This window comes from Tigriopus californicus, chromosome 10 (genome assembly GCF_007210705.1).
Source record: "Tigriopus californicus strain San Diego chromosome 10, Tcal_SD_v2.1, whole genome shotgun sequence".
Lineage (NCBI taxonomy): Eukaryota > Metazoa > Arthropoda > Copepoda > Harpacticoida > Harpacticidae > Tigriopus > Tigriopus californicus.
Window position 1 is genome coordinate 950,972 of NC_081449.1, and position 20,661 is coordinate 971,632.

The 20,661-nt window shown below is 47.2% G+C and overlaps 7 protein-coding genes across 7 annotated transcripts; 4 read left to right on the forward strand and 3 right to left on the reverse strand.

The window, feature by feature from the left end:
* Positions 1-1,845: 1,845 nt before the first annotated feature.
* Positions 1,846-2,939, reverse strand: LOC131888603 (corepressor interacting with RBPJ 1-like). The gene has a single exon (XM_059237502.1). The coding sequence runs from the start codon at positions 2,822-2,824 to the stop codon at positions 1,949-1,951; it is 876 nt and encodes a 291-aa protein (XP_059093485.1). The 5' UTR covers positions 2,825-2,939; the 3' UTR covers positions 1,846-1,948.
* A 1,118-nt stretch (positions 2,940-4,057) lies between these two features.
* On the forward strand, positions 4,058-7,313 carry LOC131888560 (signal recognition particle receptor subunit alpha-like). The gene is made up of 10 exons (XM_059237442.1): positions 4,058-4,216; positions 4,786-4,947; positions 5,042-5,549; positions 5,624-5,830; positions 5,900-6,151; positions 6,229-6,475; positions 6,545-6,669; positions 6,731-6,883; positions 6,961-7,097; positions 7,168-7,313. Exons 2-10 carry the CDS (start codon positions 4,810-4,812, stop codon positions 7,291-7,293), a joined length of 1,893 nt encoding a protein of 630 aa, XP_059093425.1. The 5' UTR covers positions 4,058-4,216; positions 4,786-4,809; the 3' UTR covers positions 7,294-7,313.
* An 8-nt stretch (positions 7,314-7,321) lies between these two features.
* On the reverse strand, positions 7,322-8,350 carry LOC131888570 (H/ACA ribonucleoprotein complex subunit 1-like). Its single transcript, XM_059237460.1, has 2 exons — positions 8,090-8,350; positions 7,322-7,959 (listed from the first exon to the last, which is right to left on the reverse strand). Exons 1-2 carry the CDS (start codon positions 8,198-8,200, stop codon positions 7,429-7,431), a joined length of 642 nt encoding a protein of 213 aa, XP_059093443.1. The 5' UTR covers positions 8,201-8,350; the 3' UTR covers positions 7,322-7,428.
* Positions 8,351-10,582: 2,232 nt separating this feature from the next.
* Positions 10,583-12,588, forward strand: LOC131888562 (mediator of RNA polymerase II transcription subunit 30-like). Its single transcript, XM_059237444.1, has 4 exons — positions 10,583-11,279; positions 11,701-12,017; positions 12,133-12,339; positions 12,412-12,588. The coding sequence occupies exons 1-4, from the start codon at positions 10,627-10,629 to the stop codon at positions 12,555-12,557; spliced, it is 1,323 nt and encodes a 440-aa protein (XP_059093427.1). The 5' UTR covers positions 10,583-10,626; the 3' UTR covers positions 12,558-12,588.
* A 55-nt stretch (positions 12,589-12,643) lies between these two features.
* Positions 12,644-16,811, reverse strand: LOC131888558 (zinc finger protein 62 homolog). The gene has a single exon (XM_059237439.1). The coding sequence runs from the start codon at positions 16,407-16,409 to the stop codon at positions 14,352-14,354; it is 2,058 nt and encodes a 685-aa protein (XP_059093422.1). The 5' UTR covers positions 16,410-16,811; the 3' UTR covers positions 12,644-14,351.
* Positions 12,761-14,335, forward strand: LOC131888566 (lipase 3-like). Its single transcript, XM_059237451.1, has 5 exons — positions 12,761-12,893; positions 12,970-13,201; positions 13,262-13,624; positions 13,710-14,026; positions 14,097-14,335. The coding sequence occupies exons 1-5, from the start codon at positions 12,804-12,806 to the stop codon at positions 14,310-14,312; spliced, it is 1,218 nt and encodes a 405-aa protein (XP_059093434.1). The 5' UTR covers positions 12,761-12,803; the 3' UTR covers positions 14,313-14,335.
* Positions 16,812-17,696: 885 nt separating the features above from the next.
* Positions 17,697-20,075, forward strand: LOC131888559 (zinc finger protein 57-like). Its single transcript, XM_059237441.1, has one exon. The coding sequence runs from the start codon at positions 17,978-17,980 to the stop codon at positions 19,928-19,930; it is 1,953 nt and encodes a 650-aa protein (XP_059093424.1). The 5' UTR covers positions 17,697-17,977; the 3' UTR covers positions 19,931-20,075.
* The last annotated feature ends 586 nt before the right edge of the window (positions 20,076-20,661 follow it).

The window sequence follows — 20,661 nt, forward strand, 5'->3', positions numbered from 1 at the left end:
CCTGCTAAAGGCTGGAGGAAGTGCGTGAGCCCTGTGGTGTCCATGCTCGAACCATTGGTAAATGGAAAACTTCAAACAAGGCCCTCAATTTCTTTGCATCGGGTATGTTTGGTCAGGGGTTGTACTCAAATATCTATCTAAATGACTTGTAAACGATATGGCAGGGTCAGACGAAACAAAGAGCTGCCTTAGGTCCGACGGTCAGAGGTTATTTAGTCTCTGAGCACCGTTTAATACATAAGCTTTTTTTAATGTTTTGAAAGACATTCATCTACATCTTGAGAAAACATCCCATTTTGAGGCTTACAGGGTACTTCTCCGTATTACTCGTTCAGTGTTAATGTGAAGTTGGGAGATGCGAAGCTTTTATTTAGTGCTTGTCAAGCATTGTAAAATAAAGTCAGTTAGATGAACTTACAAAGCTACAAATTGACTTTCCGATGGACTCGGAACTGAGGTTTTATTGTTCAAATCTGAACTAACTATTATCACTTAATTTGATTTGAACCCGAATCCAGTAAACAATTCTACTTTGATTGAATGAGAGCACAAAAGTATCTACTGATATATGATGATGATAAGTATCACAAAAGTAGCTGAATAATTCCAATTAAGTAATTCAACACTCCTGGTCATTAATGATTCTCAAAAGCGTCTCTAGAAATCATTGTTCATTCTGTAAATTTGATGTAATTAAACCACCCAAAGAGTTGACTTCCTAATTCCAACTTTTGTGTTTTTCACGGGCTTTTCTTACCGCTACAGGGAATTCCATCCCCAGTGCCGTTACTATGAAAGGCTATATTTCGTCTATTTTGTACCATTTAATCTTTATATGATATTTGATCTACCAATGAATTTGAGATGCTAGACCGAGCTAGTCCTTGAATAGAATATAAGGTTGACCTGGAATGCTGCTTAGAAAAATTGTCCAATTCTGACTTGAAAGATGCCCAACTTTTTCAACCTCTCCCAATAGGAGAGTTCTCTCATTCCTATGATGTTCCTAGTGAAAACATCTTTGGACTTGTTCGATCTTTTGCCAACCTGCTGAACTTATTAGAGCCCAAATGGGTGAAGCATATTCAAGATGTGGTTGAACAATCGACTTGTACAGAGTTAGCATTGTGATGTTGTCTCTGGACTTAAACGTGCGATACATCCAACCACACATTCAAAAAGATTCGCCCACATTCTGCTGGATATGCTCATCGAACTTTCCATTATTTTGGAGGACTACACCTAAATCTTTCATGGAAGAAACCTGCTTCCTGCTTTATTTCATTCCCTATTAGTGGAGTGTTCTTCCTTCGTTTTTTTTTGCCAATCCATATCAACCTTACGATCTTGTATTGGATTTCATAATCATAATATTTGACTGGTCACGAACAAAATAAAAAATTGAAATGTCAGAGGTATATTTTGGGTTGTGAGTGCAATCAATCCAGAACCCAGAATGGGACGAAATAGATGTATATACTGTAAACATTGTAAAAGACCTATGATCCAATGAGAAATATCTCGCAATAAAGAGTTTTTTTTTTTTTTTAAATTGTTTGTCTACACCTACACCAGGTAGAGGGCGTTGTACAAGGAATGTGCTTCACCACGCAACACCTAAACCACAGAGAAAGTCACACCTTGGTGTGAAGATCTTTTGCCATTTGAACCTGGCCAGACGGGAGCAAACGGCAAATGCTGTCGGGAAGCTTTAAATCCGGGAAAGACGGACTCGCACATGATCTCACACAATTACTACTGAGGTTCTTGGTATGATAAATATGACGCCACGCTATGAAATGACCACTAATTATCCTCAATATAGAAATAAAGAAACACGACCAGTAACATTGACATAAATTCCGTCCATAGTGCATGAGGGTGACTATAGCACGGCAACTTGAATTTATTTCTGCATGAACCTTCAACATCAAGATCAGACTAGCGTTTAATCGGACGAATCGCTGTCCGACGAAGAGGAATGTCGTCGTTTGCGCTTTTTGCTCTTCTTCTGTTTCTTGTCCTTCTTCTCTTTCTTGCTCTTCTTCTCCTTTTTGTGCTTCTTTAACTTATGTCCACCCGAGCGTCGGTTCTCTTCCCTTTGAAGGTCCTTCAAGAGCTTCTTCTTCTCGTCCTTGCTCAAGCCTTCAATCATCCGGCGTTTCTGCTCCATTTCGGCTTCCAACTTGTTCAGCTCTCGCTCCTTCTTTCGCTTTTGCGGGTCTTCGAGCATAGCGTATTTGGCCGCATTTCGCGGGTCATCAATGTCCCAGGCGCTCCACCTCATCTTCATGCCGTCCTCCTTCATCTCGTCCAGCAATCGGCGCTGATCCACCCGTTCTACGGGCGCCTCCGAGTCCAAGGCCTTGCCGTACATAGTGCATTCCTTGTCCGTGTTGATGTGGCCGTATTTGTGGCATTTGACGCATCGGACGTTGCGCACCTGGATGCCGAAAGGTTGATCTTTGATGGACTCGTCGCCCTTGGCCCAGGACTCGCGGGGAGCCGTACCCCATTTCCGCTGCCATTCGAACTTGAACCCGCCCTCTTCGCCCTCGGGTCCGCCTTCTTCGCGGTCCTCTTTACGGGCGCCCGGTGGCGGTTCGTACAGGAAATTGACCTCGAGCTTCTCTTTGGAGTCTTTGGAGAGAAGGGCGCGATTGTTGTAGAGCTCTTGTTCACGTTCGTATTGTTGCTTGAGGTCATCTTGCTTCTTTTGCTCGGCATCCGTTTTCTGTTGGGCCATCCACACGCGTTTCAGGTTGTCTTTGGAAGCCGGGTGGAAGAACTTCTTGCACATGTAGTTGTTGAAGCCCTTGCCCATGGTGGATGCGATATGGGCGGGGATCGGGGCGGAGAAAGATAGGAATGCTCTGCCAATCCAAGTGAGGAGCTCTCGAACGTTTGCGTTTGTTTGGAACCAAGGATCGATTGTTGTGGTACGACAGCCCGGCCCGCAACCTTAGGCCGGTTGGGCCTGGCTCTCTGGCTCGTCTGCCTTGGTCTGGCCAGGCTAGGATCTGGTCAAACAGTCAGGGTGACCAGGTTTTGCCACTCGGCATGCATCAATGATGATGCTGTTTAACGTTTCATTTTGACTTCTCTGAGATATTTGAGCAATAAAGCTATGTCAGATATATAGTAATTTCATACAAAGGTAAATTTTGATTTCTTTGATTTTGCAACCGAAGGAGGCTATGCAAGTACATTTGATATGGAGCAGACAGGCTGGCTCTGGTCGTGGTTTTGGCCACCTCTTCTGAAAGAGTCCTGAAATTGCGACTTAACCACAGATCATTTAACGACTAGATGTCGCATTGGCCCGACCTCAGTGCAGAGGAAAGTGGATTTTAAGTCAACAACTCTGTACACCAAAAAAGAGGAGGGTGACTGGCTGATCAGTAGTAACGACCTACAATCGCTGGGCCTTCAACGAACGCTATCAGTGACAAGCTCACTTTGAATCCGGCCACGCTGGCGGATGAAAAAGCATGAGTCACTGTACACCAAAATTTATGTACCAGCTGATGAAGGCAAGTGTTCGCATTTTTCCTCGCGCTATGCGAGGTCTAGTCATTATATGGTCTGTGGACTTAACCCAATCTATGTCAAAATTCCCTGACTGGAGAGGAAAAAAAAAATATGAGAAATGTATCAAAACTGAGCATTGCAGGTTATTGTGTGCTACACATTCAACTAGCGTTATGGAAGGCATATTTTGGGTTTCCAATGGCTATATTATGAACATCCAAACTTCCTGCGCCCTTGACTGGCGTTTCCTTCCACGCAGACCTGACGTCAGCTTATGGGCCTCCTCTTATCAGGGACGCCAAAGAGACTGATCCGGAGCAAATCAGAGGGGGTCAAATCACGATATGAATGGTGAGCCCATCACAAAAACACCCATATTGGGCTTTGACTTCGTCGGAGAGTATTGTCCCTGGAGACTAATACGGCATTAGGAGTCGGATATAACTGGGTGACTCTCAGCCACAGACCAATTTCATTTCTACCGCCATGAAAGTGAATGTTGATTATGTTGACCCTGGGCAAACTGAGTCAGGCCTGAGTTCTGACGTGAGTTCTGACGTGCCTGGCTGATCTTTTAAAGGGACAGACCAAAACAGACCTCAACAACGGGTCCGACTCAAGACACGTCAGTCAGATTGGCCAGACATTATTGATTGGATTTCATGAGCCCCGATTAAAGCCCAAGGTAAATCAGAATCGAGCCCCCATGGGTGCTCTGTGGGTCCGATTCAGGAGAGTCATTGGAGGGCTGAATACAGTTGACGGGCTTCATTGGATCAAATTTTGAAATGGGAATCGATTCAATTCTCTACTGACCAGGTCGTTGTTTTACTGGCGGGAAGAGTATAAGAGTGTAGAATGACACATATCAAGCTGACTGAGCTGGCCCGTGGACTAAGAAGGCCCGTGTTTATATGGCCTTGAGTCGTAATTTTTGCCCAAACTAAAGCCCAACGGGATGGGCTTTGGGTTTAACCTCTATATTGGTGCTAGCTGGACCCGCCTACCATGTATCTAATGGTCTAATTGGGCTATGTGGCGCCTGCAAGTCTAAGGGGTTGAATTTCAAAATTGCCCAAAAATGTTTGTCTGTTAAATCTAGTCCGTACAAAGGTCAATTTGTCAGCGTAGACTAGAGGCAGTATCAAAATCGTGAGATAAGTGTTATCCTGTTATCTTGTGACAGCAGGTGTCTGGCCATGGGCTAGACTGGTCAGTATTGATTGTCATTGTGTCTTGGTTATTGTCTTGCAGCGAGATTGATCCTCCTCCCTCGTCATGTTGGACTTCTTTTCCGTGTTTTCCCGGGGCGGGATTCTCCTGTGGTGTTTCAAAGGGGCCGAGGACATTTTCGCATCAGATTGGGCCCAATTTCGACCCGCCGTCAATGCATTTATCAAGACCGTATTACTCCAGGTGAGTAAGTCGATTAAGACCCCAACCACCATGCCACGATCGAACTCGAGTAGCGAATTTCAAAAGACTCCATTCACCTTTGGTCTGAATCTAGGAGATGGCATCCAAAAATTGCACCTATGAATCCGGCTCGTTGGCGCTCAAATACAAGTTGGACAACGAGTTTGACTTGGTTTTCATAGCGGGTTATCAGAAAATGTTACCCTTGTATTATCTGGACAAGCTGTTGGATGAGATACAATTGCGCTTCCGCGACAAGTATCTCAACGTGTTGAAAGAGTCGAATTTTTTTCATTCGTTCGATTTCTCGGCTGAGTTCCAACGCACGCTGAAACTGGTTGAAAATGATGCCAAGCATTCAGAGAATCGCAGGAAAACCGAAATGCGCACCTTCGAGGACTCCTCCAAGTCCAAGAAGTCCATTGCGTCCATGATTGAGAAAAAAGATGGGCCTGGGAGAGGGTCCCACAAACGAGGCGAGGACCAGGAAGCCACCGCCAACGGCCTCAACTCCTCCTCGGTGGATGACAATAAGAACGAACTCGACGAAGAGACTCGCATGGCCAACTTGAGCGCGCTCCAAAAGAAACTGGTCAAGAAAGGTACCGGTCTAGATCCGGGAGTGATCCCATGGATTGGATTGAGTTTGAATGATCCTGTTGACTTCCTCTTCCAGGCAACAAAGCTAAAAGCCCCAAGGCTGACAAAAAGGGCAAGACCAAGACCACGTGGGATCCGTTCATGTTCGGAGGTAAAGGGGCCACCGGCGAGGAAGCCCGAAATTTGGAACGTGGGCCCAAAGAGGGTGCACACGGGGGAATCAACGATGACCATCAAATGGCCCAGTTCGTGCCCGACTCGTCCGTCATTGGAGCGTCGGCAAGTAAGTTGAGCCGATGAACCTTTGGGTTGCCTTGGTATAGATTCGTTAAAAGAGAGATTCGATTTCCAGCCATTCAACAGATTGAAGAAGATTCTTCGGACGACGACGAGGAGTTGTTGAGCCGCAAGGCCAATGATACCCAAAGTGGTGGTCTGTGGAGCTCATTGTCCTCTTTGGTGGGTAGTAAGAGTCTCACTGAGAAGGACATTGAGCCCGTGATTGTCAAGATGCAAGATCATCTCATCTCCAAGAATGTGGCTTCCGATGTGGCCGTGAAACTCTGCGAGTCCGTGGCCAACAACTTGGAGGGCAAAGTCCTCGGTGAGTGCTTCCTTTTCCGGATCCGAGGATCTTTTCGTTTTCATGGGTGATTTTTTTTCTCTTTTTAATCGTCAAAGGCACGTTCTCTACTATCCATCGGACCGTGAAAGAGTCTCTGAATGGCTCGCTCATGAAGTTGCTGACGCCGAAACGTCGAATCGACATCATTCGAGATGTGATGGAAGCCAAAGCCAACAAACGACCCTATGTTATGGCCTTCTGCGGCGTGAATGGAGTCGGCAAATCCACCAACTTGGCCAAGATCTGCTTTTGGCTGATTGAGAACAAATGCCGAGTTTTGATTGCGGCCTGTGACACATTCAGGTATTGCATGTTGTTTTTTAAATGTGGAAAACTACTTAACTGCCATAAACTGCTCTTGTAATCATGCAGAGCCGGGGCTGTCGAGCAATTGAGGACTCATACTCGACGATTAAACAACCTGCATCCGGCGTCCGAGAATGGAGGCGTTCCTTTAGTGGAACTGTATGAGAAGGGCTACGGCAAGGACGCCGCCGGTGAGAAGAATGGACCTCAAGTTCGGTCATGAAATCTTGAACTAACTTGAATGTCTCTTAGGGATCGCTTTGGAGGCCATTAACTACGCCCGCAACAACCGGATTGACGTGGTTCTGGTGGATACCGCCGGTCGAATGCAGGATAACGAGCCGCTCATGAGAGCCTTGGCCAAACTGATCGCCGTGAATGCACCCGATTTGGTTCTCTTCGTGGGTAAGTTGGTTGTTTCCGTCATGCTAGATGAGGCCAGGAGGCATGGCCAGGACTAAAGCTTTGATTAATTCAACTAGGTGAGGCTTTGGTGGGCAATGAAGCCGTGGATCAATTGGTCAAGTTCAATGCGGCATTGGCCGACCATTCCTCGCAAGCTAATCCCCATCTGATCGACGGCATCGTTCTGACTAAATTTGATACTATCGACGACAAGGTCAGACGCATTTGGGGTAGGGACTGGAAAATCAGGTCAACTTTTGACCGCCTCTTTCTTTTTTGGATAGGTGGGCTCGGCCATTTCCATGACCTATATCACTGGACAACCCATCGTGTTCGTGGGCACGGGTCAAACGTACACGGATTTGAAGAATTTGAACGCCAAGGCCGTGGTACAAGCTTTGATGAAATAAAACCCTGAAGTAAATCCAGACCCATTGATTGAGACATAGCACATTTTATTGATACGGATATTCCCAGTCAGCCACGAGTGATCTGAATGCATTTTTCCTCGAACACATAAATAGACAAACTTATGTGAACACGCTTTAATACCCTCGCCCGCGACCACGGAAACCGCCTCCGCCACCCCCGCGCGAACCCCCGCGAAAGCCGCCACCACCCGATCCGCCTCGTCCACGGAAACCACCCGATCCGCCTCGAAAGCCGCCCGATCCGCCACGGAAACCTCCGCCCCCGCCACCCCGGAAGCCGCCTCGACCACCAGGTGCACCCCCACGTCCTCCCCCTCGGCCCCGTCCTCCGCCGCGTCCACCGCCACGACTGGGCGCGCCGGGCAAAAAGCGTTGGAGCGGGAGGAGTTTGGCCGGATCAATGTAGAGGATCTGGTCTTTCTTAAAGGATTTGGCCTTGGTCTCCTCGCCCAGTTTGACGGACACGTAGTAATCGCGCAGCGTGCCAAAGATCTCGTCGATTTTGCCCACTTGTTGCTTGTTTTCCAGGTAGAGCGGAGCGTTGAAATAGGGCACGTCCTTTTGGTTGACCTTGAGCACCAAATCGTCTTGACACGTGTGCGTCATTTGACCCAAGGGAATCACATGTTCCGGCGGACCGTAATCCTGCAATCAATCGCCACTCGAGTTACAATTATGGACTAGGTACTAGGTCATCCGCAGAACATACTATGCAGGTTCAGCGTAGGTTCAGTTCCATCCAGGATTGAAATGAGTTCTGATGCATCTCTCTTACCTGAAATCCACCTCGACCGCCCCGACCCCCTCCGCGTCCACCCCCGCGGAATCCACCCCCTCCGCCTCGTCCGCCTCGAAATCCGCCTCCGCCCGCACCGCGAAAGCCCATGGTTAGTCTTTGAGTGGGTAATGCGTCCAATAAACGGAATTAGGCCCGGTTAATGCACCCAGCCGTATTTATTCCTAGTTCCGTGCTTCTTCAGTAATGCTTTTCACACGGGCTTTTCCACGTGTTGTCACAACTTTGGGATTTTGTTTACGTTGAGCCGAGGAGGGTGACGGTTTTCATCAGTCTCAAACCGGGCCGAGAATGGAGATGGGGCGCAGACTATTCGTATCAAGCCACTCAAATTATCGACTATAAAAAAAACCCCTCCACTATTGGAATATAAGGTCTGGCCCATCCATTCTGTTTTCCCTCTTTATTTGAATGAGTTAGCAATCCAGCTCGGGTCAGATTCGTCGCCCTTAATCTGGCGTCGGATAATAAAATACTTTGTCCATTCTGATCCTCGGCTCGGTCACACGCGCTATGGACCGCGATCCAAATCATGGGCTCTGAAAAGCAACTCAGGTGTGAGGGTATTGATTTTTTCATGCTGTCTTTATTCCTCCTCAGCAACCCAATTGCATCATGGCTCTGAGCAACCCAGTCATTGTCTTTGTGTGTGCTTCTGTCTCTTTCCGTTTTATGCTCAGCTTAAGTATCGATGGACTCACACAACCTCTCGTCTCCGCCACTCAAAAACAATAACAAACCCCATCAGCGTTCCTAGAGACCCTCCTCGGATGCCAACAATTTCAGAAGTGGCAACTTCGCAGAATTAATGGCATTGAGAAAATCATGGCCTCCGACCTTTGTCATTGTCATGTATGTCCTGTCCTTTTATCATGATTTCAACATATTTTCTGGCCGACTAGCAGACGTGGGGTATTATGAAAGCCTTCCCTTTCCGTTATGTTACTCTGAGTATGTCCCTCGCTAAGCAATACTTTGTGGCATTTAAATTGCTGGTTTAAAGGCTTAAATGAGGCAACCTACTATAATTCACATGAGTGAGTTGAACATTGTTGATGGTTATGATTCTATCCCTCTAGGTATGATGACTAGAGAGCTAGTCGCCATCGAACTCTGTAACAGACGAAGCATACCTGTGATAGGAGGATTGGGCATGGCAATTGGCTAAGCTAGGCCGCTTGTGGTACTTCATAAAAACACGTGCGGCCCTCCTATCAAACATGAAATGTTTTGATCTTGAAAACAACATGACGAATTCCCCTTTAGTTTCTATTTTTATAGATTATTAGCATCTACTTTCGTGCTATTTTTATATCTTTCACCTGCCTTTTCCTTTACTTTCTTTCTTCCACAATATGTCCTATAAAAGTGAACAAATAAAAGAAACTTGTACTACTCAGTTTTTGGTGAAAACATCTTTTGTTCAACCAGAACCTCAGGAATATATGCTCAAGAATATGCGTACACAAGTTAACGAAGGATGTGGCCATATGGTATGAAAAAGCGATTTAAAAAGAAATAAGTATTATTTTTATGGCAAAATTAAACATCAAATGTTTTAAAAAGTCTAGAGTTTAGATAAAGGAAATTATGAACATGAGAAAAGGTGTGCAGTGCCAGTTTGAGCTCAAATGATGGATAAACGTTATTCTCCACCGATTAGTTGGTGGTGCTCATTTTTAAATTTGTGACAAACTGTTGGAAAGGTTTGGAGAGAGACCTTAAAGGCTATTAATATCGTGTTAGGTTAGGTTGGGTTAGGTTAGGTAAGGTTAGGTTAGGTTTGATAAGGTTGGGTTCACATTAAAAAAGTAGCACCGCCAACTAATCGGTGGAGAATAACGTTTACCCAAATGATGTACCTTCCTGCCTGTTTCCTTTAAGCATCCGTGTAAGAGCTTTGACAAAATGTAATATTGGTCTAGCTCTGCTGGTGTCCACGCGGTCCACTCCCTTGGTTCAAGGGCTTCTGAACAAACAAAATAGTTGTGTCTTCTTACTTGGAATTCCATTCTTAATTCCATTTGCTAACCACCCAAAAAACTATTCTTTTTAAGTGATTTTTTTAAAGTTTTTAAGAAATATTACACAACGCACTGAATTATTGAGGATTTTATTGGATTTGGAGGAGGACAGGCTCTAGGTTTGATTCTCTTTTCTGAAAATTGGGACTTTTACACGCTAATCACACCCACAAATGGATGGTTCCTCCTAAAAATAGAGATCCAGGTGCGGGTTGGATGTGATGCTTGTCTAAGCTCTATCAAATACTTAATTAATGGGGGTGCACTACTTTTTACCTTTAATTCTTCTTCACTTGCCATGTCCAAATATGGCCTCCCAAAGCTACTTTGGAGCTGGGAGTTGTCCTCCAACGGCACTGATCAGTTGGCAACGCTGAATGTTAACCCCAGCCATCTGTGAGATTTTAGTTCGTACTACATACGAGCGTACAAGTTAGGTTAGCGGGTGATAGTCCTTCATCAGTTTGAACTCGCCCGTCTCAACCGGTGTTAATGTCACAATCGGGCAATCAGTCGCCATATGGCGGGGCCAATGCCAACATGATGGGCCCGGGGGGTGGGGCGGGGGGCGGTAACCCCATGATGTCACCCAATCCAGCCGGCAGTCCTATGATGTCGCCCGTGAGCCACGCCGGCGGTGGGGGTCCAGGGGTGCGTGGACCTTTGCGCACCAATAATATGGGTCTGATTCCGGGTGGGCCACGATTGGCCAGTCCGGGCCAGCCCTACTACAATATGCGGGCCGGTTCGCCTCAGCCCCACTTGGCCACGGGCCTGATGCGGCCCATGGGCGGTGGGGGCGGAGCTCGAACCGCGGGTCCGCTTAATCGACCGCCGGGATATATGTCGCCACAACCTAGCAACAACACCATGAACTACAACCATCAGCAACACCAACAGCAACAACAAATGATGCGCCTGCAACAACAACAACAGCAGCAACAACAGCAACAGCAACAACAACATCAGTCAAATAGTGGCGGAGGAAACATGATGGGGAGTAACAGCAACCCGGATTTTTCAAACTTGGGTCATAGTAATTTTGTCTCGGGGAATACTACTACGAATCCTTCCGGCGGCGATGTCGATATGATGGGCGCCTCGGACGGATCCCAAGCCCATCCCAACGATTCCGCCAACTACAAGTAAGTCTCGACCTACTCCATTATACATGGCCATGGTAGGAGCGAGGCTCAATGTCCACGGTTCAATGGTTTTGGGGCCCTACTGGGGCATGTCTGGCCCTCTATAGACACTTGTTGGTCCCAGGCTGGGCTGGGCCCGGGCCTTTAATTCATTGTCGGCGCCCTGAATAGGGCGCTCAGTCTCCATTAGGGGGGAAACCAACAATTGAAGAGGTCTCAAACCAGTATGAAAAGTAAATTTTTATTCGGTTGTTTTAATATTTATTTTCACAAAAGATGATGTAAGTTAGAGGCATTCACGAAAACATAAATAGTTAATTAGTCTCTATGTGCTACATTATGTGTATATAAAAACCTAGGCATCAGTTAGGTATTAATTACATACATTTTAATCTTAATTCCAATCTCTCTCTCTCTTTAGCCCCACCATGACGTCTGGTCCAGGGAGCAACAATCCGCAAAGGGCGACCACACCCTCGGTTCCCTCGCCCGCCCCAGGTACGGCACAAAATTCTTCCGTCTCTTCTCAACCCCACCCTCCGCCACCCCAACAACAACAACAACAACAACAACAACAACCACAGCAGCAACCACAACAACAGCAGAGTGGAAAAGAGTTCAATGGAGCTACGCTCTGTCGTATAGGCCAAGAGACCGTCCAAGAGATTGTGAGTCGTATCCAGGAGGTGTTTAGTTATCTCAAATCGTTAACGCCTCCAGTGGGTGCAGCAGATCCAGGTAATCGTGTTCAAATTTAATGTCCACAATGACTGAATTACAAAGTGCTTGTATGTACTCACTTGCCCGCTTATGATTTAAAGACCAGTTCATTTCCTAATTTCTTTGATTATAGATCGAATTACGATAGAAAAGCAACAAAGGCTGCAAGAAGTGCTAAAAGGTATTGCTCTCCTCTTCAAACGGCTCCATTTGTGCTGGGGCAAAGCCAACGAATACACAGTAGGCATGGAATATACCAACGTCGAGACTCTTATTCCACTGAAGGTCGAAAACAACCTTTCTTCCCGCGATCTGAAGACTGAATTAGAGAAGAAACGGGGTAAGATGATCAAGAGCTCTCTGACATTTCAGGCCTGGATATTCACGGTTTAAAACTCTTTCTTTCTTTTAGGCGACGCCTACCGACTGGCGTTGGAGGAGCATTCGGAATTGGCCCATCAACTGACCTTGAAAAACCGACATCTCAAAGAGATCATCGACCAAATGAGGAACATTGTTTGGGAAATCAACACCATGTTGGCCATGCGTCAGAATTGACAATCGTTGCATAAATGTTGTTATAAACCAAGATTGAGATTTTTACTCCAGACATATCCCGTAGAAAATGAATTTGATGCGCGACGTAAATATCCTTGTTTATTTGAACAGGACATATATGCACCAATTAATATTTGAACTTGGAAAAAAAACAGCAATTGAAGGAAAGGGCGAGATAAACAGAAAGGTCAATATCACACAAACACACGTTCACACACTTCATCGGGGGCTTTTGACGCGATCGCAATGGTATCGAATCCGCAATCCATTGGTTTGCTCCTTATACTAAGCGTGGGCTTGGTTGTGGGCACTCAAGATGTTCCGGTTATGACTGTGGTAAGACACCCACCCTCCCTCTCAATCAAATACCTGCTCTATTAAGGCCAGTTTTCGAATTGAATCTCAACCCAAGGTGGAAATGATCGAATATTGGGGATATCCCGTAGAAGATCATCAGGTCACCACTTCGGATGGATATATCTTAACCATGCATCGGATTCCTGGAGGCAGAGACGAGGTGCAGGATCCTGGGCAACAAGGCCAGAAGACCCCCGTGTTCCTCGGGCACTGTCTTTTGTGCACCAGTGCGGTTTTCGCGTTTGGGCCTCCCACCAAATCTTTGGCTTATGTCTTGGCTGATGCCGGTAACGAAGCAAATGCAAGAGGTGTCTCTAGACTTTGAATACCCTCTTGGGTCATTCTAGGATTTGATGTGTGGATGGGCAACACTCGGGGGAGCACGTGGTCCAAGAACCACACCACTTTGGACACTGGCATGGGAAGTGAGGCGTTCTGGGATTTCGGTTGGGACAAGACAGGACGTTTGGATTATTCGGCGGAGATTGACTACATTTTGGAGCAAACGAGTTTCGATCAATTGTTTGTGGTTGGATACTCGATGGGCGCCAGTCAATATCTTGTGTTACTCTCGGAAATGCCTGAATACAATGCCAAGGTCAAGGCCGGCGTACTCATGGGTCCACCGGCCTTCATGGGTCATGCCACCCACCCGATTTTCTTGTTGGCCGAGGCCGCTGAGGATATCACGGATCTCATCCATGAGTTAGGTATTCAAATGGAGACACATACACGCTGGCTACCCTATCGACACTAATGGAGCAAGGAAGAGAAACATGTAGGTCTCTCTTTCAGGGATCTACGAATTCTTGCCCTCCTCTGATCTGATGCACTACATCGCTCATGAGGTCTGCGATGACGAACATCCGGTGGGTGCGAGTTTGTGCTCGAACCTTTTCTTCGCCTTCTTTCAAGTGAGCTATTCTTACATGAACGTGAGCATGATCCCGTTCTATTTGGATCATTTGCCCGGAGGCACGTCCACCCAGACGTTCGTCCATTACGCGCAACTCTTCTTGGACAAGGATCGTTTCGCCCGCTACGATTACGGACCGGTTCGCAATCAATTAGAGTATGGCCAAGACACACCTCCGGAATACGATCTTTCCAAGGTGAGAATGTTTCATCATCATTTGAGCTAGTCATGCCTGGATGGAGGGATATCTTTGACATGGCTCCTAGGTGAGTGCTCCCACTGCATTATTTGTGGGCAACGCGGATGATCTGGCTGATCCCGTGGACGCAGCCTTACTTATGGACCGACTTCCCAACGTGATTTACAACGAAATTGTCGATTTCGACGGATGGAACCACTTCGATTTCTTCGCCAATATGGAAACAGATCGAGTGTGTCTTTTCAAGATACGCGACCTCTTGCTTCAACTGAATACTGAATAAATAGAACATCATCTATCACACCACACCGTGTTCATTCATCTACTTGATTTCGAACCCCGCAATGTTTCGTCGGCCTTTCTTCTTGACGTTGTTCACGAATCCGTGCATCTCTCGCTTGTGTCGATAGAGCATCGACTTGGAACTGACAACTAGATCGCAATCTGCACATGGATAACTAGGCTTGATGCCCAGATGAACCCGTTTGACGTGGCCGCGTAGGCCTTGAATGTTTGAATACTGTTTGCCGCATTGATCGCACTGGTGAAAGAGCACTAGATTGGTGTCGGCGTTGGTCAAGCCCTTTTCCCGGAGATGCATCTTCTCGTGGTCCAAGAGGACATTCTTGGTGTTGGTCCCGTAGTCGCACTGGGAGCACTTGAACCGCTCGATGCCTTGATGTTGCTTGATGTGCGAATCGAACGAGGTCTTGGAGCTGTAGTTTTTTCCACAATAGTGACACTGAAACGTCATGCTTTTCTTTTCACCGTTATTCTTTTGAATAGCCTTATTGGCCACGTGGGGACAGGACTTGTAGTGCTGATTGAATGCGTCGCGATCGTCCCTGAGATCCACCACTTTCGAGCAACTGGGACACGTGACCTCAGGTTTGTCTTTATGGAAATTGATCTGGTGGGCCGAGATTTCGTGGGCATAATGACAGATTTCGTCGCAAGGCTTGCACTCAAACAGTCCCCAGGAATGATGGGTTCGCAGGTGCAAGGTCCACCCGGGATCCGTATTGTACGAGGCCTGACAATGCTCACACACAAACTTGACCCGCTTCTTCTCGATCTTGTCATCCTTGTGGGCGACGATATCCAGGCCGTAGCTGTGAGGTTTCCGGTATTCCAGAGCCTTGGCGTGCTCCTGGTAGTAATGGATAGCGAGATCGTAGTAGGTGAGACAAGGATGACCGCAATCCGAGCAATTGTAGTCGCCCATCTCATGGTATAACTGCTTGTGGCGGTAGAGCAACACGTTTCCGTTGAACATCATATCACAAAGAATGCACTTGCGCGGCACATGCATGCGAGTCTCGTCCTCATCGAACTGACCGTACTTGAGGTACTCCTCAAACTGGCTCGGATGCTTGTCGGACACGTGCTTGATCAAATCGTTGAAGGTGATGACTCGTTTCTTACATTCCCGACAATTCATGCCTCGCTTCAGTTTCATGTGCTTGTGATAGCCCGGCGATGAGGTGAACGTCTTCGAGCAATGGTTGCAATCGTAGACCCGGCGACGACCATTGGGCAGATATTGGCCCAAGTCGTCGTCTTCCCGCTCTCGTTTGGCCTTTTTCAACCTCTTCTTCTTGGGCCCACGTGCCTCTTTCTCCTCCTCGTCGGCTTCTTCGTCTTCGTCGTCGTCCTCGTTCTCGTCCTCATTCTCATGGGAGTCGTAATCGAAGCCAAGGTCGGAGGCATCACAATCCAGCTCATCAAACGAGACATGGGCCAAATCCGAGGGAAACAACTGCGACTCGTCCAGATCTTTCTCCTCTTCCTCCGGCGGATGGATCTCGGCCTTCACATGCATCAAGGCCTCCAAGTTGTGAGCGTTAGCCGGGTCGGCTTCCCTCAGCGGGCCAGCCGGTCCCGCTTCTCGACAGGGATGGCACATGAATCGTGGGCCAGGGCCATGACCACGGCCATGATCTAGGGCGGCTTCGGATTCACACTTCACTCCCTGATCCTGGGAGCCCAGGAATTGACATTGGAGCGACACCCGCCGAGGATACGGATAATCGACAGCCTTCAATCGAGGTGGCCCCGCCTGAGGGCCTGCGGTCAGGGCGGGCGGCCAACCCTGGCAAGCCCGCGCCTCTTGGAAGGCCTCCGTCAGTTTGGCTTGAAGCAAATCCAAGTCTTGGGATGTGCCACAATCGACCTTATGGCCTTGAGCCCGATGAACGTATCGTCCCGTGGTGATTTCGATCAGAAACATCTGACTGGGGGCGTAGGGGTCGTCCTCGGGGTCCCAGCGCTCGAAGCTATCGCGGTAAAACACGATCCAGTTTTCTATCCCCACATGAACCACATTGAGCGGCGCCGCCCGGGCGGCCAGGCGGGCCAACAACAGGCTCCGAAGGTCCATGACGTCGACCGCGTTCGATGGAGGCGGACCCGGGTGTGCTAATGGGCGGACGGAATCGCACTTCTGTCAGTGGGAACGGAGAGCAATTGTGTGTGCTAAGGGTCGATGGCCAGGTATTAGCTTAAAGGCCGAATGGATGTCATCCATGGGCACGGAGATCCCACTCAGTTGGACCTGGTCCTGAATGAGGTTCAATCCGTTTGTTTAGGCTTGAGACGAATGCCACACACACGCACGAGAGTGGCCCCGACGGCCCCTGCCCAGTGGATCAAACTGGGATTTGGCCTTGAATCAGGGTCGGAGTCGTCGGAGTCTACTATCCATAGACATCTCTAGAGATGTGAGATGCTTTTCAACGGCCACCTGCAGCTGATGGTGGTGATAATGGTGGAAAAATCCTAGAATTTCCGGGAGTATTGACGGACTGTGCTCCAATCATGACTAAAGCACCTGGCAGCTTTGATGTAAGTTCAGTGTATATCAGCATAGTCATGGACTTTCAAAAAGATATGGATTGCGAACGGAAGCAAAAAATGCTTATCTCCTAAACCGTTCACTCTATTCCAATGAAGCATTGCATGGGACCACAAGATCTGGTTGAACACAAGAACTTGGTCAGATTTGAGTCCAAAACTATGCTTGGGGATGTGTCCAATTTTCGGCCTGCACTTGCAAACACGATCTGTCTTTAATTGAAGGGATCTACGTTTCTTCTTTTTATTGCTTTAGTTCGAAAAATGGCCCAGAGTTGCTGTAACCAAGGGCAGGCCGATTTGGCAGGAAGCTCGTTCACAGTCCATGTTTCTTGGTTTCTTGAAGTTCGTAGTATAGCATAATCAAGATTTGCCAAAAAACATCTTTGTTGAAATAGTCAAAGTTCTCAAGGCTCTAGTATTTGATGTTCTATGTTTCAATTTTTCAATTACATGCTAAAATCAACATCATTCAAATGTATTAGCCTCAGTCAAAAACAGCCCATTAGTTCTTGAAAAAATCTTGGAGCAATGCAAATTAATTGACCAACACCAGGTTGTGCATTGAGTAGTGACGGAATACTATTGAACTGCCGGGTCACACTCAAGGTTGCTAGTTTGACCCCTGTCTGACCCGATTTAGTCGTTATTGGACGCCAATCGGCTGACCAGGTTGATTTATAAAGTATCCATGGAAAATGTGGCGGCTCGCATTCCGTGTGAGAGCACTCTCTTAACTCTATGGTTCTGTGCAGCTGAATGTGACTCCTTCTTTGTGATGGACTCCTTCTGGCTGTTGAGCCAGCCTAGCTACTAGCTCTGGAGCTTGTACCGGAGCTTGTACCTCTACTGGAGAGGAGACTCGCTAAGTGTGGCATGACATACTATATACATATATACGTGAAATCAGATGGTTCGTGTATGCGAAAATCCAGTGGGTGTGAGAATGCAATGTCACAATCATGTCTTTTAGGTTAATGGCTCTGATTATGCTGTGACTATTCATGCCATCACTCATCCATCCATCCATCGTGGGCGACTCCTGCTGGGTTCGGCTTGGCCCATAACTAACTAGCTTGACCCGCCAACGGTGGAATGGATGTAGCGTGGTTGCTCGCCGAGTTAGCGGCGCCTGAGAAGCGCTTGAATCTCTGGCACGTGGTCATCCAGGACTGGATCGTGTTCCATCGAAATCGGTTCGATCATTTTGATGCCGATGGCCATCCCTATTTGACACAGTCCTTCTTGATTGAGGTCTCCACGGGAAAATACATTCACCGGGCCCAAGGTCAGAACATTGATTGGGGCACCGTTTTGGACCTGAATCTCATCCCATCCAAGTTAAGACAGGTCTTTGAGGAAGGATGGGTGTGCCAGGGGTTTCCAACCCGCGATATTCATGGAAACAACCGGAATTTCAAAACCTTGGATTATCCGTACAAACGACGGGTGGCCCACGGCTGTCAAACCTACTTTCCTAAAGATGACTGCAAGACCGAGGCCCCAGGTTCGTACATCTGTCCCGCCTGTCGAGAGGCGTGGCATCAACTCACACTCAAACCGACCTCCGCCCACTTTGATCTCAAGCTCGAGGGTCTCAAAAGTGAGGAGGCGGAGGAAGAGCAGGAGGCTGCCCACGCCCAATTTCCCCCGGCCGATTTTGTGGACGTGGGTTTGACCGAACTGAAGGATAATCACGAACACGTAGTTGATGATGGGGACGTGGATTTGTCGTTTGAATCCGAAGAGGAATTTCAAATCCGTCCCAAGAAGCGTCAGCGAACCACCCGAAAGAAAACCAAGGCCAAAAAGGAACCCCAGACAGACCTGATTGTAGTGAGTGGCAGCGGCGACCTTGAGGATGACAAGCGAATCTACTCGTGTAACCATTGTTCGGAAACTTTCTCGTCCCTCCACAACTACCACAAACATCAGCGTGACAAACGGCGAGTAGGTTGTCCGGAGTGTTGTGAGGACATTGTCACGTTCAATCAGTTGGTGAAACACGCCTTTGACTACCATGCGGTCACGGCTCCCAATTACCTCAAGTATGTCCAAGACGAGGAGGAAGAGAAGAGCATGAAAGTGCCGAGGAAGTGTCTCATGTGTGATATGGTCTACAACGGCATGGTCTTACTTCACCGTCATAAAGAGCTCTACCACGAACTCGGAGATTACCGATGCGATGAATGCCAACAGCCTTGTCTCACTTACTATGATCTCATGATTCACCAATATCAGTCCCATTCGAAAGCCGTGCCACGGCTCCAGCCTCACACCCATGGTGTTGACACCATTCAGCATAAAGATGGCAAGGTCGAGAAGAAGCGGACCTTATTCGTGTGTCCTCACTGCCAAGCGTCGTACAAGGCCGATTCTAGGTGGACGGTTCACATGCGAACCAAGCACTCCTGGGGTCTTTTCGAGTGCAAACCTTGCGATGAGGTGTGCCATTACGCCTCCGATTTCTCGTCCCACATGATCAACTTCCACCCGGACAATTCGGACGTGAAATGCCCGAGTTGTTCGAAGCTCGTCAGCTTAAAAGAGGATCCCGAGGCATTCAACGTCCATTACCAGGATTGTCCCTATGACTCGGCGAAAGCCGTGAATGAATATGAAAAGAAGAACACATTGTACCAATGTGATTATTGTGGCAAGAATTATTTCTCGAAGAACTCGTTTGACGCTCATATTAAACAGCATCAAGGGATTGAACGGTTCAAGTGCACCCAATGTGACTATGGCACCAACTATAAAGGCGTCCTTTTGGATCACCAAAAGATGCATCTTAGGGAACAAGGTCTCACCAATGCCGACAGTGAATTGGTTCTCTTCCATCAGTGTGACCAATGTGGAAAACAGTATTCCAATATTCAGGGACTACGGGATCATATCAAACGAGTTCATCAGGGGATCAAGCCCTCGTTCCCGTGCAAGGATTGTGGACGAACATTTACCAACAAAGCGTCGCTCTACAATCATAAGAAACGCGAACACGGATTTGTATCCACCCAGACTAAGAAAGGGCGCAGACCCTTGACTTAGCTTGGTCGAGTGTCTATACTGATTTCTTTGAAGTAGTTGTCTAGCAACTCTAAAAATGTCATTATATGCATTCAAGTACCCTCCATTTGCGAATGGTGGACGGGGAAATTTAAGTTATTACATATGCAATACAAATTTTCGCATGCATCGTGTACACAAAAAGACCTGCGAGACCTCAGAGGCGTCTTTTCAAGCAATGGCCCCGCGTTGATGTCAGAGTTACGCCTTTTAAGAGATTAAGAGCCATTCTCAAGCATCATGTGACTCTTTATATCCCACACATTGACAAGTTCTTGTTATGTATGGTACATGCATCCAAAGATGCCAATCCAAGGCAGTGCAACATAAACTCTGTTGACAAAGTGTGGCTCAGTAATCACTACCAAAATTTGCGCCGTCCCATGTAGGTCCTAAAACAAGTTTAGTTACATATTTCATGCATATTTTGGATCCGGGGGAGACAGATAACAAATTCACTACATTTTTACGACAAATGAAGAAAGAGTAGCTTGGTGTCAAAAGGCAGAGCAAACTAGACATCATTTTGAGCTATTTTGAATTAATGCAGCAAAAAGAAACCTACTCTTTTACTTTTGCAATATTGAAAATCGTGATTAATCTTTGGAAATATGAGTTTACGTTGTTGATCCGGTAACATACTGTATTTCAAGTCAGACTTAGACAAACTTTCAATTAGCATTCCAGATCAACCATACATTCAAGGACTGCTA

Bases quoted from the DNA above. Each gene is read 5' to 3' on its own strand.
- LOC131888566 (XM_059237451.1), top strand. From the start codon at position 12,804: ATGGTATCGAATCCGCAATCCATTGGTTTGCTCCTTATACTAAGCGTG. The intron at 12,894-12,969 runs GTAAGACACCCA...TCTCAACCCAAG, and splicing joins ATGTTCCGGTTATGACTGTG to GTGGAAATGATCGAATATTG. The intron at 13,202-13,261 runs GTAACGAAGCAA...GGGTCATTCTAG, and splicing joins TTATGTCTTGGCTGATGCCG to GATTTGATGTGTGGATGGGC.
- LOC131888562 (XM_059237444.1), top strand. From the start codon at position 10,627: ATGTCACAATCGGGCAATCAGTCGCCATATGGCGGGGCCAATGCCAAC. The intron at 12,018-12,132 runs GTAATCGTGTTC...CTTTGATTATAG, and splicing joins AGTGGGTGCAGCAGATCCAG to ATCGAATTACGATAGAAAAG. The intron at 12,340-12,411 runs GTAAGATGATCA...TCTTTCTTTTAG, and splicing joins TGAATTAGAGAAGAAACGGG to GCGACGCCTACCGACTGGCG.
- LOC131888560 (XM_059237442.1), top strand. From the start codon at position 4,810: ATGTTGGACTTCTTTTCCGTGTTTTCCCGGGGCGGGATTCTCCTGTGG. The intron at 5,550-5,623 runs GTACCGGTCTAG...TTCCTCTTCCAG, and splicing joins AAAGAAACTGGTCAAGAAAG to GCAACAAAGCTAAAAGCCCC. The intron at 7,098-7,167 runs GTCAGACGCATT...TTTTTTGGATAG, and splicing joins TTGATACTATCGACGACAAG to GTGGGCTCGGCCATTTCCAT.
- LOC131888570 (XM_059237460.1), bottom strand. From the start codon at position 8,200: ATGGGCTTTCGCGGTGCGGGCGGAGGCGGATTTCGAGGCGGACGAGGC. The intron at 7,960-8,089 runs GTAAGAGAGATG...GATTGATTGCAG, and splicing joins GCGGTCGAGGTGGATTTCAG to GATTACGGTCCGCCGGAACA.
- LOC131888559 (XM_059237441.1), top strand. From the start codon at position 17,978: ATGGATGTAGCGTGGTTGCTCGCCGAGTTAGCGGCGCCTGAGAAGCGC.
- LOC131888603 (XM_059237502.1), bottom strand. From the start codon at position 2,824: ATGGGCAAGGGCTTCAACAACTACATGTGCAAGAAGTTCTTCCACCCG.
- LOC131888558 (XM_059237439.1), bottom strand. From the start codon at position 16,409: ATGGACCTTCGGAGCCTGTTGTTGGCCCGCCTGGCCGCCCGGGCGGCG.